The following is a 16,633-nucleotide window of genomic DNA, read 5'->3' on the forward strand; positions in this document are numbered from 1 at the left end:
ACATGACTATATGTGCGCGCGTATTTGTGTACTGGTGCGTGTGCGTATATGTGTGCGCGCATCTATATCTATCAGATGTTGCACGTTTTTGCACAAAAAAAAAAGCATATAATTAGACAATTAAAAACTTGAAAATATATTATAAGCTTATGGCCCTTCTACGCCCAAATGTTTTCTGATGTGGCCACTTTGGAAATCTGGTTGGCAAGTCATTGGGTCTGGCACTCCTGGGGCCCCATGATGTGGCTAACGAAGGGTGATGGAAGAGGACTTCCTCTTGTTTCTGGATTAAGCGATGCAGTGATCATGTGATTGCTCTGACGTGCAGTCATATGATCCCGATTTGCCAAAAGGGCTGTGCCACTCATGCAGCAGCCACTACGGGAACCAATGTGTAAATAAACAATGCCCCAGTTGTAACCCCTTAAACAGGTCACTGGAATTAGGGTACTTTAGTCCTAGGAGGGACGGTTCCTTAAAATGTTAAAATGTTGGTATAGAGAAATGGCATAAGTTTGTGATCTATTTTTGTTTCTCTTATTTCATGATAAAAGAGCAATCTGCCCTAATCATTTTTTTATTTCCAAAACTGAGACCAGGGGGTCCTCTAGAGCTGAGCTGCACTATTTTGAGGTCTGGGGACCTCAATGATCCCAGGATATTTACTGGCGATTTTTTTTTTTTATTATTTTTAAAGGGGATTTAAATAGCCAACCGATAGGAAGCCGCAACCGCTGATGTTGCAGATTCCTATTGGACCAATACTTGGCAGCCATTTTGGTTCTCCTGAGGGAGATTTAAACCCAGTAACTTCATCTGTAAATATCTCGGTACGGATAGTGGCGGATTTCCCAGTAGGCTACAGCGATAATTTTTGGGTGTGTGTGTGTCTCTTACCTTTTCCAGAGTGGGCCCCCCTCCTGCTGTAGAGGCGCGTCGTCATGGTGACCCAGCGTCAAATGACGCCGCAACGGCACATGACGACAAGTTGCCACGTCAACACAGCGTCATGCCATCACTACGCTAGAGCGCAGGGCAGACCCCGAGCCTACAGGAGACAAAAACGTAAGTCTGCCACTGGGTACGGGGAGGAACCCCCAGTTCCCACCCTGTTACAAAAAAAAAAAAATGTTGTGTCTGTGTGCGGATCACGCGCATTTTAAGTGAAACTTCGTCTTTTGCCACAGTTTTGTCACAAAACTTTTATTTGTAATGGTGATTTTTTAATTAATAATCAAAACACAATTTCAGTGCCAAAACGCAAAGAAGTTTCACTTAGAATGCGTGTTTTAGCTATTTGTACTTCTATATTTATAGTGACTGTGTGTGTCAGTGTGTGTGTCAGTGTGTGTGTCAGTGTGTGTGTCAGTGTGTGTGTCAGTGTGTGTGTCAGTGTGTGTGTCAGTGTGTGTGTCAGTGTGTGTGTCAGTGTGTGTGTCAGTGTGTGTGTCAGTGTGTGTGTCAGTGTGTGTGTCAGTGTGTATGTTTCTCCTGACGGTGGAAGCCGGCAAGATTCAGTGGCAGTGAATGTTGCTGATAGCCTCTTCTGTCAGCAGTGACGTCACTTCCGTCCCCACTGATTTCCGCATCAATCAACTGCATCCACTGCCAGGGCATTTTGCTGATGTGGTTGGTGCTGCTAAAGAAGTTTCACTTTAAAAAAAAAAGAAGAAGAAGGAGCCTGGAGGTGGGGGTGGGGAAGTGAAACCATCATGGACATGGTTTAAAGTAGAATCAAGGGGAAGACCTGGAGCTCTGTTCATGAAAGATCTGAAGACTACTCCAATTTCCTTGGTGTTCATCAACAGGATGCTTATATTATGGGAGTTAAATATTTTATCATGCAGACTCATCTTGTTGTTTCAACCAACCTCAGTACAGAGTTCCCTTTGTATATACTGTACATTAAAAGTAACTATCTTTCTTCTAAAAATGCAGTCACCCCTAAAGTAAAAGCCCTTCTTAATTAGTGGTTTTCTTTTTCCCACGTCCTCAGCTTTGCTTGTCTAGAAATGATAGCCACATAACTACTTCGCAAATAAGGAACAAGATGGGAAATAAGATATTTACCTTTAGATTGCAATAGTCACACACATACTCTTCACAGATTAAAGACCAACCTGGCAAAGCATTTGGTTACCATGGAAACAAAGTTTAAAAAAATATATATAACAATACATGTGGTTAACCACCAAGATTTGTTTCTCACCAAGTGATTAAAGATTATGTATTCCCTACAACGCAGACGTTTATTAAGGAATGGTAAAGTTTAAAAAAAAAAGTTATTTCAAAATAAATTACCAAAAAAAAAGTTTATAGGGTTTACGGTGGAGTCCTAAGAGCACCGTTTAGTAATATTTATTTATTTTTATTTATAACTAGCTGAGAGACCCGGCGTTGCCCGGGATGTAAATGCGTAATAGGTAGTATTATTTATAAATGGTGGAACAATAGGTGACTATTTGGAGGGGATGGGAGGGAGGGAGAGTGGACAGGAGGGGGGGAGAGTGGACAGGGGGGAGAGTGAGTGGACAGGAGGGGGGGGAGAGTGGACAGGAGGGGGGGGAGAGTGGACAGGAGGGGGGGAGAGTGGACAGGAGGGGGGGGAGAGTGGACAGGAGGGGGGGGAGAGTGGACAGGAGGGGGGGAGAGTGGACAGGAGGGGGGGAGAGTGGACGGGGGGGGGAGAGTGGACGGGGGGGGGGGGAGAGTGGACGCGGGGGGGGGGGAGAGTGGACGCGGGGGGGGGGGAGAGTGGACGCGGGGGGGGGGGGAGAGTGGACGGGGGGGGGGAGAGTGGACGGGGGGGGGGAGAGTGGACGGGGGGGGGGGGGGGAGAGTGGACGGGGGGGGAGAGTGGACGGGGGGGGGAGAGTGGACAGGAGGGGGGGGGTGACAGTGGACAGGAGGGGGGGTGACAGTGGACAGGGGGGGGAGAGTGGACAGGAGGGGGGGTGACAGTGGACAGGAGGGGGGGTGACAGTGGACAGGAGGGGGGGGTGACAGTGGCCAGGAGGGGGGGGAGAGTGGACAGGAGGGGGGGGAGAGTGGACAGGAGGGGGGTGACAGTGGACAGGAGGGGGGTGACAGTGGACAGGAGGGGGGGGGGCAGTGGACAGGAGGGGGGGGCAGTGGACAGGAGGGGGGGCAGTGGACAGGAGGGGGGTTGGTTTGGTTTAAATTGACGGGTCCCTCCTCTCCACTCCCCCTGTATCTTTCTCCGCTCCTGACCCCCCCCCCACCCCCCATGTGTAGCTCCGGTCCCCACTCTACAGTGTCTGAGACACAGTGTAACAGACGCACACAGACACACACACAGTGTCCCACACACAGTGTCCCACACACACACTGTCATGCTGTGACACACACACACAGACACAGACACACACTCACACTCACACACTCACACACTCACACACTCACACACTCACACACTCACACACTCACACACTCACACACTCACACACTCACACACACTCACCTCTCCTTCTGGCCGCCGCCATGTTAGTTAGTCCGCGAGGGAGGAAGGGGTCCTTCCTTCCGCCGCCATCTTAGGTGCCGCGTGGCAGCGGTAGGCTGCCCTGGCCAATGCCTGTCCCCGCGCCAGGGAGGTGAGCGGGAGGTGAGGGGAGGTGAGTGGAGGGAGCGGGAGGTGGGTGGAGGGAGCGGGAGGTGAGTGGAGGGAGCGGGAGGTGAGTGGAGGCAGCGGGAGGTGAGTGGAGGCAGCGGCAGGCTGCCCTGCCCACTGCCTGTCCCCGCGCCGGGGAGGGAGTTGAGCGGGAGGGAGGTTAGGTGCCGCGTGGCAGCGGTAGGCTGCCCTGGCCCCGCGCCAGGGAGGTGAGCGGGAGGTGAGGGGAGGTGAGTGGAGGGAGCGGGAGGTGGGTGGAGGGAGCGGGAGGTGAGTGGAGGCAGCGGCAGGCTGCCCTGCCCACTGCCTGTCCCTGCGCCGGGGAGGGAGTTGAGCGGGAGGGAGGTGAATGGAGAGGGAGGTGAATGGAGAGGGAGGTGAATGGAGCGGGAGGTGGAGGGAGGTGAGTGGAGAGGGAGGTGTGTGTGATGGGGGGGGGGAGAGGACAGAGAGGTGTGTGTGTGTGTGTCCCCTTTGGCCCGTCACTCCGCCTCAGGCCAATGAGAGGTGTGCGGGGGCGGCCCAAGGGACCAATGAGATTTCCCCTAGGGACACCGGACATCCAGGCAGGCAGGCAGGCAGGCAGGCATGCATGCAGGCAGGCAGGCAAACATACAGTGCTTTCACTAATATAGTATAAAGAAATGTTTTACCAGGAAGTAATACATTGAGAGTTACCTCTAGTTTTCAAGTATGTCCTGGGCATGACAAATAATACATGGTTACATGTGCCATAACTAATGGGCCTTTAATTAATAAAAGCCATGCAGTTTTAGCTTGCCTCCAGCAGCAATCACAACCACAACTTAAGGCAATCAATTTAACTTGTTATACACGCCTTCACTATGGTTCTAGGAGGGACTGTCCCTTCACCTACGGAAGCATTTCACGGTAAATAGTTCCTTTTGGTCTTAAGTTGAGCTGCACCATTAGAGCCAGTTATGTTACTACACGTAGGCTGTGATGGCTGCAGTATGAGTGTTGCCAGAATGAAATGCCAACAAGGAAGTTAGAAGCTAATGGTGTTCTACAGCAGCGGTGCGCAATCTGTGGGGCGCGACCCCCAGGGGGGGCGCGAGACTGCCGACGGGGGGCGCGGGGTTTACAGAGGCCCCGCGCGCTTCCCGAAGGCACTTAAATTAAGTGCCGGGGGAGCTGCAGGGCCTCTGTAAACCATACTTACCCGTGGCTCCGGCGGCTTCCTCCCGGCGTCGCCATGGCAACGCGGCATCAAAATGACGCTGCGAGGTCATGTGACGTCACGTTGCTATGGCAACGTGACGTCATTACGCCGGTGCGAGGGTAAGTTGGGGTTGGGGGGGGCGCGGGAGTGAGGGGACAGCCGGCAGGGGGGCGCAGGGAAAAAAGTTTGCGCCCCCCTGTTCTACAGCATGTAAAATGTAATGATCAATAAGATTTGGCACCTCTGATCATGTCTCCTTTTCATCTCCGACACCGCTATAACCCTGCATTTTAATTGTTTCTGATTTTGATAAGATGCATACCCCATTGGTTAACACACACACACAAAGCTGGGTGAGTATGCCCTTTCTGCTCCCTCCCTACTCCCACTCATTGCATCGGACCGCAGGAGTGGGACGATGCCACATGCAAGTCGGAGGAGGGAAAAAGAGGTAGGCAGCAGCACAAGAGTGCATGAGCAGGGAAGGTGGACTTGGACGTGAGCAATCACTCAGACTGTTCCCTCCATGTGTCCCCCAATCAGGGGTGGGGGATGGTAAATTTGTAGTACTTGTCTGCAAGGCAGATAGACAGACCTATACCACGTTAAAAAAGAGAATTTAAAAAAAAATGGATAATTAAAATGCACAAGTGTTGGAAACACTAACACTTTCAGGATAAAACTGAATGCCTTTGTCAAGTTAAAAGTAAGATACCACAGTGCAAATATTTGTACCCATTAAAAGCCTAATTCACACAGTGTGAGTCCCCTGCCCACAAGTTAAAACCCAGACAGAACATTTATCCAGCGCGCATGTCGATTGCCATTTACAGGGGTCAGCAAATAATGATGTCCTTTATGTGGTATAATTGGCAAGTGTAGCATTAGGCTTTGTGTTAGCCTTCAACTGGCTGAAAATAAATATATCCGTATCTTGCCCACTAAGAATTTAGAAAACAAAAGACAAACTCGATACACATGCATCTTGTTTAACCAACATCAGTTTGCTGAAGGTCTTCTGGTGTCAAAGTCAACATTCAAGAATATTCACACGATTTTAACCCCGTTATCTAAGCGTGATCAGGAACAGAAGAGGAAGCCCCCTGCCTTGCGTATGGTGGCTGTCATGGGAGACCAGGGATTTACACCTTTATACCGGGATCATATCATTGAGCAAAACCAAGAAGTAAAACAAATTGCGATCTATTCCTTAGAAATAGACATACACACAATGGATTACAATATGCAGAAGATAACACACTTAATGGGGGTCTGGGCTACAAAACTAATCTTTCCTAGTCGAAATAGTCCATAAAACAAAGTCTTTAGGTTGACCGGGACTCAGCCCGAAAAGTCCTGGAACTCAAATAGGCATGATGTTCCTGACGCCACCAATGTATGGCTAAGTACCCGCTGCGGTCTGCGGCGCGGGCGGCTGCGCGGGCCACCAGCCCCTTTCCTCCAGTCTGGAGGTCCCTGCTGGCTCCTTCCGACGTGGCTGACTGCGTGCTGTGACGCGTCAGCCGGACGGTGCTACAAGCTTCTGGTGATCAGAAGCGCTGACGCGTCACGTGGTGCACGAGTCAGCCAATGAGGAGGGGAGCTACGGGAGGGAGGCGGCTTGGGAGGGAAGTGTACCTGTGTGTGCAATCTATCCCTCTCCTCCCGGACCACGGCCTCCAGGACCCACAAACCCAGTCCTGCGGACCCACAACCTCTGTGTCTTCACCCTTAACCTCCTCCACCCCTCCTCGGGTTCAATGTCCGCCGAAAAATTCAGCTGCAGACCGAGATCGCGGTGCAGTGACTTGCACGCGCCGCCGGCAAGCAAGGCGGCCGTGCGGACGCGTGCAGCGGGTCCTCAGCCTAACTCTTCCGGAGATGCCAAAATCCCTTCACCGAGAGAAAGTACCAAACGTCCTGGTACTCTTTTCGGCGTGTAGTTCCAGTCGCTACCGCAACGTTCTCTTTTCAGAATTTGACCCTGAAATGTGGGACTTAGAAAATTTCTTGCCTTGAAATTTCTGAAGCCAGCTCGCGTCTATTTCTCCAAGAGCATCTTTTGGTGAGTTCAAATTTGCCGCTGCTGTTTTGGCGCTTAGAATCTGAGGACCGGATTGGCTACTGGGTTTCTTATAATATTTAAGATTAATTCATGAAATACTACAACCAATCCGAGCCTGGGAACTTTACAACCAGCCAATCAGAGGGCTGCCAGTCTTCCGAAGCCGGGCAAGCGTTACTTCTGAATGCAACGAGAGCATGCGTGAGTTTGTCACCTTAGCCACTTGTTATTCAGAAGCCACCCGCTGGGTTAGGTGCCTCCAAGTCTGGGAAGGCCAATGTTAGCCGCGATGGCTGGCATTGTTTCCCGGACGAGGGTACTCCACCTAACCATCATGCCCAAATGGCTTTAACACCTCTGGCAGCATCTGTGACTTTGAAGTACGGATCTAGGGCAGACTCAGTGACACCACATCTTGGTAGCCCACTAGCCCCCCTCAGAGAACTGTCTTTGAAAGTCCCAGCTTATAAGTATAATAACTTTACAAACATCTCAGTTTTTAAAAAAAAATATATATACTTTTTCCCTTGTCTAAGTATTTTGGGCTATGAGGGGTAGAATGGGACTATATACTTTTATTCCCACTAGCCATATCCCTCATACACTGTAACCCAGAGTTAGACTGTAAACCCCTTATAGCCACATTGGCTATTAAACCTTTTATAAAACAAAAAATATTTCCCATTTTTCTTCTAAGTCCCACAGTAAAACGAAAAGATGCTTAGCTTCAATCTCAAACTGTAGCTCCTTCCCTTAAGGAAACCTAGTTTTCTTTAGAACCAACAACCGCTTAGGCACAATCCCAGGGCTGTATCTCTTTCCTTTACTGAAACTAGGACTTCGGTTTCATAAAACCTCTCGCAACTTTATATACAGTTGGAGAAACCTCCCCAGAACCTCTATACTGATTCTAGGGTACCTGGGCATATACTTGGGGACCCTTACTAATTTAGGGAACCATGACTGTACCCGGCATATACAAATCCCTATGCCCTCATTAACCTTTCTGGTCTGTGCTGAAGCACGGAAACCTGGCGGTGAGTCGTGTAACTGTTTTCAATGGAGGACTTTGACCGGAGTGAGGTGCCTATATGTCCACAGGAATATGGGAAGAAAGAAGATCCGGCGCCACTGCAAGTGACAAGCATCCAGGCCACTTCCGGGTAAGTTGAAAAAAAAATATTAGCACATTGACACACACAAGGCTACACCACGATCTCCCCAACGCGTTTCACGCTATAGAACAGCACTTCGTCTTGGAGTGGGGAGACGTGGTCTGAGCCTGCACATTTAAATAAAAAAGCCCGCGAAAACAGGCTGTTAAATTAATTTTAACCCCTTGTTATCCGTATCCTTATAAAACTTACAGCATAAATGAATTTATTAGTGGATATACACTTATTGTTAGTTAGAAACCTCAATAGGCTCCTCATAAATTTATACAACATGGTAAAATAGACAATATCCAGAATAATAAAGCTGTACTAGGATACAATGGTGACTTGGGTATATAAAAGCTGTAGCAACATTAACCTGAAATACTGACCACTTAGACACTAACAGAAATATAATATAGCACGTCCAGATAGTTAATCCATAATCTAAGGTAACAACATCTGTTTCCTCTCAATGTTTATAACCAATCAGGAATTTGGAGAACTAAATCATGTTAACTTAAGTCATAGGAGGTCAGCAAGGTGGAGGGGGGGAAGGAAAGTGGGGGGGGCGGGAGGAATTTGCATAGACCATGGATATATATGATAGGACTATGAATCATTTAAAAAAATATGATGAATGAATAAAACAAATTAAACAGCAGAAATTCAATGATACAGATAATCTTATAGGAAACAACGCAGATCCCATTCTACATTAAGTCCATCGGGTTGCAGTGTATTTAACGTAAAGATCCAGTGTGCCTCTCTTTGGTGCAACATTTTAATCCTATCTCCTCCACGAGGAGGTAATGGAATATGCTCGAGGGCTATACACTGTAAGGATCCCACTGAACCCAATGGACAGGTGTTGAAATGTATTGATACTGGGTGCAGCATATCTTTATTACGTATCAGCCTCAGATGCGGATCTTAAGAACTCTGCTGGTAAGGCCTTGGCCATGTTTGGCGCTTGCTCGCTCTCGCTTGCTGCCGCTCGCTCTACCAGGAGCTTTTTGCTGTCCTTACAGAGGAGACAGCAAGTGCTTGGGAGGCGGGTATCACTGTGTGTGTGTGTCACTTGGTAGCTGTCAGTGTGTGTGTGTCACTGGGGAACGTGTGTGTGTGTGTGTGTGTGTGTGTGTGTGTGTGTGTGTGTGTGCGTGCGTGCGTATATTATATAATATTTTAAAAATTTAAAAAAAAGACATGTTGTGAGAATAAATTATTTATTAACATTGTGCAACTTTGATAAATATATTCACGCACGCACACACGCGCACGCACACACGCATACACACACAAAGGCACACACACGCGCATACACATACACACACGCACACACATATACATACACACACACATACACATGCATACACACACATACACATGCATACACACACACACACACAAAGGCACACACACACACACACACACACACACATATGCACACACATATGCACACACATATACATACACACACATACATGCATACACAAAGGCACACACACACATGCATACACAAAGGCACACACACACACACACATGCATACACAAAGGCACACACACATGCATACACAAAGGCACACACAAAGGCACACACACACACACATGCATACACAAAGGCACACACACACACATGCATATACACACACACACACACGCATACACATACACACACATGCATATACATACACACACACATGCACATGCATACACACACACACACACACACACACAGGAGACATGGATCGGGGCAGAAGGGGGACAGACCGTCAGGGGAGGGGCGCGTCACTGGCCGGGGGGCGGGCCAGTGACGTCACAGAGCTCGTTCGCCCTCATTGGGCGAACCACTCACGTGACCGGCCTGTCTCGCCGGCAAGCAGGGGAATTTTAAATTCCCCCAAGACCTGCGCTTCCGCAAGCGCGCGGAAGCGCAGGTGAGCCCCTACTAAAGCCGCTCTAATTGCGGCTATAGGGGCTCAGTGCTGAGCGGGAGCGCGCCTCAGCGTGCTTCCGCCAGCAAGCAGGTAACATGTCCGGGGCCTTAGGCCTACTTATTGTTTGCTGCATTTGCATATCAATAAATAAACAACAAAATCTGTCTGACAGGAAATAAATGATTTAATCTTGAATCTGCGTGTCTCATCACGGTTAGAGAAATGTGTCGATTTTCTCATATCGTCCACATTTATATGAACCCTATAATTTGGGGAAAAGGGAAAACATGTTCCTAGATAGCCTATGGGGCTTTAACATACTTGGTGCTAAAGAATTCCCTAATGTAACCGCTTTTCGGAAGACCACGCGAAGGCCAGTGCAAACCATATTATGGATCATGGAGTCTAGAGATAATGTACCCCAATGTTTCTGAATTATGGTTTAATTGCACTGGCTTGCGCACTGTATCCCGTAATGAAGTAGGGTACATCGGTGTTCTCAGCAGGACATCCCTGTCTGGATTGGCTTGTGTGCATATTGATCAGAGAGTCTCTGTCTGTATTAAGGGCTGAATCAAAGGCTTGATAAAGATCTATTTTGGCATATCCCCTTGACAAAAATCTTTCCCTCATCTCATCTGCCCTATGAACAAAGTCCTACATTGAGGAACAGTTCCTGCGTAAACACAGGAACTGTCCCCTTGTGATACCTTTGATCAGAGGGCGGGAATGACAGCTCTTTGCATGTAACAATGAGTTTCTGGTATTTTCTTTCCTAAAAATATCAGACTGAATATTATTCTCAATAACTATATACAGTATAGATTGAGATACAAAAATTGTATTTGGTGCATATCAAACGTATGCGTAAATCTGAGATTGAGTTTGTTATCTGTCAGATACTCAAATAATTTGATTAGTTCATCTTCCCCACCACTCCATACAATCAGAAGGTCATCAATATAGCGCTTGTAAAACGCTATATGATGTCTAAAAGGGTTAGAATCTCCAAACACGTGGGACATCTCCCAACAACCCATGAAAAGGTTGGCGTAGGAGGGGGCAAAGGAGGTCCCCATAGCGGTCCCCCGTGTTTGGAGATAAAACTGTTGGTCAAAAAGAAAATAGTTATGTGTAAGTGAAAATCTAATACTGTCTAATAAAAAAGCACGGAAACCTGGCGGTGAGTCGTGTAACTGTTTTCAATGGAGGACTTTGACCGGAATGAGGTGCCTATATGTCCACAGGAATATGACCTGATTCCCGGATACATTTTTGGGGTAATCAGCAGCTCTGGACCCCTGCTACCTAGACACAATGTGACAACACTTTTACAGCAAAGTCCCCCCTGAAACTCATAGCCTGAGAATCTCCACTGGTTAGTGCTCCTGGAAAGTTAAAAACACACATAAAATCTTTGTCATACAATACATTCATTGCAGGCACAATACACAGGTTGAAGAGCTGACACTCCAAAACCTGAAACAGGGATCAGAGGTAACCAGCCAGGCATAATACTTTTATTGATGGCCTGTGTACCCGTTCACCGTCAGTGGCCAACGCTAAAACACCAGCAAACACAATATGACAGTTAAGGGTCATCGGTGTTCCAGTCTTTGTGATGCTCACTGAGTATTATAAGGGCACTGATACAGTATAATTACAGGTAAGTCCCACGTGGGACCAACGTAAATTACTGATGTGTTTAAGAAGTTAAATCTAAGTGATTGTTGCCTGAAGCTGTGGTTGTAATCTCCTCTAGAGCCAAGCCAAAAAAAGACATGATATTCATTAAAACCCAAATTAACCAGGAGGGGCCCTTACCGGTGCCAGAAGACACCTTAAAGCGCATTCCTTTGAATGGGCTGCAAGGTGTGTTTTGGAATAGTATAGCTTAATAAATATGGGCAAAAAGCTCTTAAATCACTAGTAGCGAATGTGCCAACTATTGTAACATCAAGTGAACGTCACTGGAACACGAAGGGTAAAACCTTTAGTTCTAGAGAGGCAGGTTGTGGGTATTCTGCAATAAATCCAGAAATACCAAAGTTTAATGGTTTAACCATTTGTGCTGAAGGAGCTGTGGCACAGCCCCTCAGGCAAATCGTAACCACATTATTGCGACATCGCGGTCACATGAACAAAGAAGATCTCTTCAGATCATGTTTACCACTTCTTAGGAGCGGTAAATACAATCAACCCAACAGATCATAGGAATAAGTGCTTCAGACATAAAAGTAACATTCCGGAAGAGGAGTCCCTGCTGCGAGGAGCTTACAATCTAATTGGTGAGGAGAACGTACAGAGACAGTAGGAGGGCATCCAGGTAAGTGCGTCTGCAGGGGAGCAAGCTTTATGTATCGTGTATAGTATTAGCCACGGTACTACTCATATGCTTCTTTAAGCATGTGTGTCTTAAGGTGGGTCTTAAAGGTGGATAGAGAGGGTGCTAGTCGGGTATTGAGGGGAAGGGCATTCCAGAGGTGCGGGGCAGAAAGTGAGAAAGGCCCCGGGGCACTGAAGTGATTGAAAGGGTATTTAACATGCAGCAATACAAATAAATTAATCCAGTAAAACTTAAACAACTCAAATCTAGTTACATTTAAATCCCCCAAAACATTTTTTTTTAAAAACACTAAGATGAATTGCCTGGTTTTTTTTTTTGTTGTTTAAGCAAAATTCGCTAAGACTTCACCTCTGAATATGCCTGTTTACTTTGAAGCCCAAATTTTTCTTAGCAACATAATGTAATTACTGCACAGTGAATAAAATATATTTTAAAGTTATTTTATTAGTATGACAACTGCAGGCACAAAAGTCAAACTGTGAAAAAGCATCATGCCAACTGAATCACATATACATATTTTTCTTTATTGGTGCCTACTTAGCAACAAATATCCAATAAGGGATCCCAGTGCGCCAGATACGGCTCTGATGTCGCCAAGGAGCACGCTTATCAGTCGCCACGTTAAGCAATAGGTCAATGCTTAGCGTGCCTCAATGAGGACGGCCATAGAGCGCGCGGGGCGATTTTTCGCATGACACAATAATTTGATTTTGTCGCGCGACTGCCGGGTCACGTGAGCGATTCCGCCAATGAGGGCAAACCAGCTGTGTGACGTCACGGCCATGTGTCTCCCCCTAAGCCACAAATCGCCTCTGCTGCAGGCGCACGCGACGCCACGTGCTCCGTCGCGCATGGCCTCGGCCTTACAGTAAAAACACCCCGCACAGCACAGGCGTGCAAGGGTAAGTTTTAGGTGCCCGGTATTTCTGACATACATACAGAATTTAGGAGCCAGTCCTAGGAAAAGCAGGGAGGCGGGGATTGGCTCTAATGGCATCCACCAATAGGCAGCTGTGTGTATCCGTTACACATACTCACCTGTGTATTCCAATATATATTTTTCCTGCATGTCTTTTAATTATTTAAAATTAAATACCGATTGCACCACAATGAACAATCCCTGTAAATTAATGTTTTCATTCTCGGTAAAAATCTGTTATGTTTAATATATGAAGGAGTTAACATTATGGTTTGTACAGTGATCAGATAACATACACGCACACAAAGAACATACATACGTACACAAGTGTGCATATGCGCCCACACGTGTGTGTGTGTGTGTGTCACACACACGTATATATGTGTAGAGGGTGTAATTCTGTGTTTATGTATGCATGCATGTATGTATGTATACATAGAGCAGCGGTGCGCAAAGTAGGGGGTGCTGGATTTGTCTGGGAGGGCACGGGCGGTTGCAGAGGCCACCCGCTCTTCCCCGAGGCATTTAAATTAAATGCAGGGGGATCGCGTGAGACCCCTGCAACTCTAAAATTTACCTGGACTCTGCCGGCGTCTCTCGTGTCCATGGCAACGCGGCATCAAATGACACAGCGGGGTCAAATGACATCACGTCACACGACGCTGCGGGTCACGTGACATCATGTGACGCCACGCGAGCTAAGGGGGAGGGCTCAGAACGGAGAAGATTAGGAGGGGGGCAGCAAAAAAAGTTTGCGCGCCCCTGATATAGAGCACTGTGTGCTTATTTGCATGTAATTTTCCAGAATCCCTTGCTGCAGTGGAAGCACTGTATGCTAGGTGATAATGGCAAAAACCAGGGTTGCAGACCTGTCTAAGTCATGTGAATATGCTCACAAGTGATATTTTTATTTGCTATATGGAGGGTTTTTTGTCACCCTTTTCACCCACCATAATTGTGTGTGTGTGTGTGTGTGTATATATATATATATATATATATATATATATATATATATATATATATATATATACACACACATATGCCCATGACACACACACACACACACTAATATCTGGTTCTTCTGTGTGTGTGTGTACACTATATGTATCTGTACACACACACACACACACACACACTAATATCTGGTTCCTCTCAGTGTGTGTATACACTATATGTATCTGTACACACACACTAATATCTGGTTCCTCTCAGTGTGTGTATACACTATACACTATATGTATCTGTACACACACACTAATATCTAGTTCCTCTCAGTGTGTGTATACACTATATGTATCTGTACACACACACACACACACACCAATATCTGGTTCCTCTCAGTGTGTGTATACACTATATGTATCTGTACACACACACACACACTAATATCTGGTTCCTCTCAGTGTGTGTATACACTATATGTATCTGTACACACACACTAATATCTGGTTCCTCTCAGTGTGTGTATACACTATATGTATCTGTACATATGACACTCGGATCTGGCGGTAAGATTAAAATACAGCAGCTATTGTAAATTCTAATGTGTTTAATGTGAATTCTAACAAAGCCGATTAGAGCCTACCTTGCTGCAGCCATGTGTGAGGAAAAGGTGTGGTTACTAAAGCTCTGCATCGATTGGCTGATCTCTGAATGATGTCATCGCATTCTGGGACTTGTAGTCCATTTGTACATACTATACTATTGGAAGAGGGGTCGTACTACAACTCCCAGAAGCCCATGCAGAGAAGGGAGATCACATGACCAGCCTTAAACACCGGCGCAAGATTATTAGGCGCTTTAGCAACCAGACGATCGATTTTCTTACCCCCGTGAACACATACATTTATAAAATCAGCACATAACCAATAATAATAATTTTAAAAAAATGCTAGTGTAAAATGAATCAATTGTATACCTAAGAGTCCGACATCAAATCAATGCACATTCGTGAAATAATTAAATAAAAAAGCAACAGCTAATGTGTAAAACTCCAACACATTAGATATATCTAAAGATACCCTAAGCATACTGTATCTGAATTATTTTTCAGCAAATATATATATTAAAAAAAATGCAATGGCAAAAAGTACACATTAGGAATTATCAGGAGGGGCATGAAAGAATCTCCACAGGACAAAACAAAGTCAATCTGGATTCACAGATCAAGAAGAAGAAGAAAAACAAAGTCTAGGGCAGGCTGTTGATATACAGTACAGTATGATACCAAATCCAAGACGACATTTAAAAAAACCAAAAAAGCGCACTCCAGAGACTAAAAAATTCAAATTTTAATACCACAGCATCAGACAAATGCTCACTTACAAGATTAAAAAAAAAAAAAAAATATTCAGTATGCAGACAAGACTATGCTCGTTACCAGACGTCCTGGATAGAAGGGTTGTCCACAGATCTTAGAGGTAGAAGCCAGCAATAAATGCGTTGAAATTGCTCTTTCCACCACCGATCATGTATAAATCTCTTAGCAGACTTTTGTCGTGTCGCTCTTCAAAACATTGATACTAACGTGACAAATGTTGCAACGGGTGGAGAAAACGCGTTTCATCACTTGTGAAGTGACTTTGTCTGGGGTGTGTCCATAATCTTGGGCAGTACCCCCATATTGAATAGGTGAGTGAGACCGCAATCACCTTGTATATAGGTTGGTTTATACTGCTGGATGTCGCCACTCGATGACGTCACTAACGAATAAAATTTTATGCAGCCGCAGGGAGGTTCCAGAGGCTATGAGAGCATGTACACCCTTAAGTTCGATCTTTCTCCCGTTTGGACATGAACACACCTAATTAAGATTTCACCTATGACAACATAGGGACTTAATTAGTTTTACCTGTCAGTGACTATATAAACCCTGCACCAGTGTCATCCATTCCTTATCCCTCCTCCCCCTGATGAAGCGTGGTGGACACGTGAAACGTACGTCGGGACGTAGGACGTCACGTTCGTGACGTCATCGAGTGGCGACACTACCTACGAGCAGGCATGTATCATACACACAGCTTGCTACTCAATACTCTCTCTTATACCCTAACACACGCAGCTCTCCCCATTGGCACTATGCTAGACGATGCCATAGCATTGCACTTGATATAGTCCTGGTTAATATACATGTTATATATGACGATAGTTATTTTCCTTACCTCACCCATTCTGCCTTAATTGCCCACTGTTTAGATCTAACGGATAGATGGTCAAAGCGGTAGCCATGACAGAGTGAGAGATATATACACTAACGTGATTCAACGTGTTTTGCTGCTCTTTCTCTACCAGCATTTTTGACAATTTGGGTTCATTCCGTATACATGATCTGTGGGACGAACTACGTCATTTCAGTGACGTCATCGCGGGGCGACATCCCTCAGGGCTAACTACGAGC

The 16,633-nt window shown here is 46.3% G+C and overlaps 1 protein-coding gene across 2 annotated transcripts in view; it reads right to left on the reverse strand.

Annotated features, from left to right (window-relative positions):
- Positions 1-14,874, reverse strand: part of SLC39A10 (solute carrier family 39 member 10) — an 84,854-nt gene extending 69,980 nt beyond the window's left edge. Inside the window, exon 1 of one of the 2 annotated variants that reach the window (XM_075608337.1) lies at positions 14,822-14,874. Coding sequence is in view for 1 of the 2 variants with exons in the window: in XM_075608336.1 (XP_075464451.1) it covers positions 898-943 (46 nt within the window). In the remaining variant the exon portion in view is untranslated. Of the gene's footprint in view, positions 1-897; positions 1,054-14,821 lie in introns of those variants that run through there. The other variant, XM_075608336.1, reaches the window with a different exon arrangement.
- Between the last annotated feature and the right edge of the window lie 1,759 nt (positions 14,875-16,633).

The sequence above is a fragment of the Ascaphus truei genome, chromosome 7 (genome assembly GCF_040206685.1).
Source record: "Ascaphus truei isolate aAscTru1 chromosome 7, aAscTru1.hap1, whole genome shotgun sequence".
Lineage (NCBI taxonomy): Eukaryota > Metazoa > Chordata > Amphibia > Anura > Ascaphidae > Ascaphus > Ascaphus truei.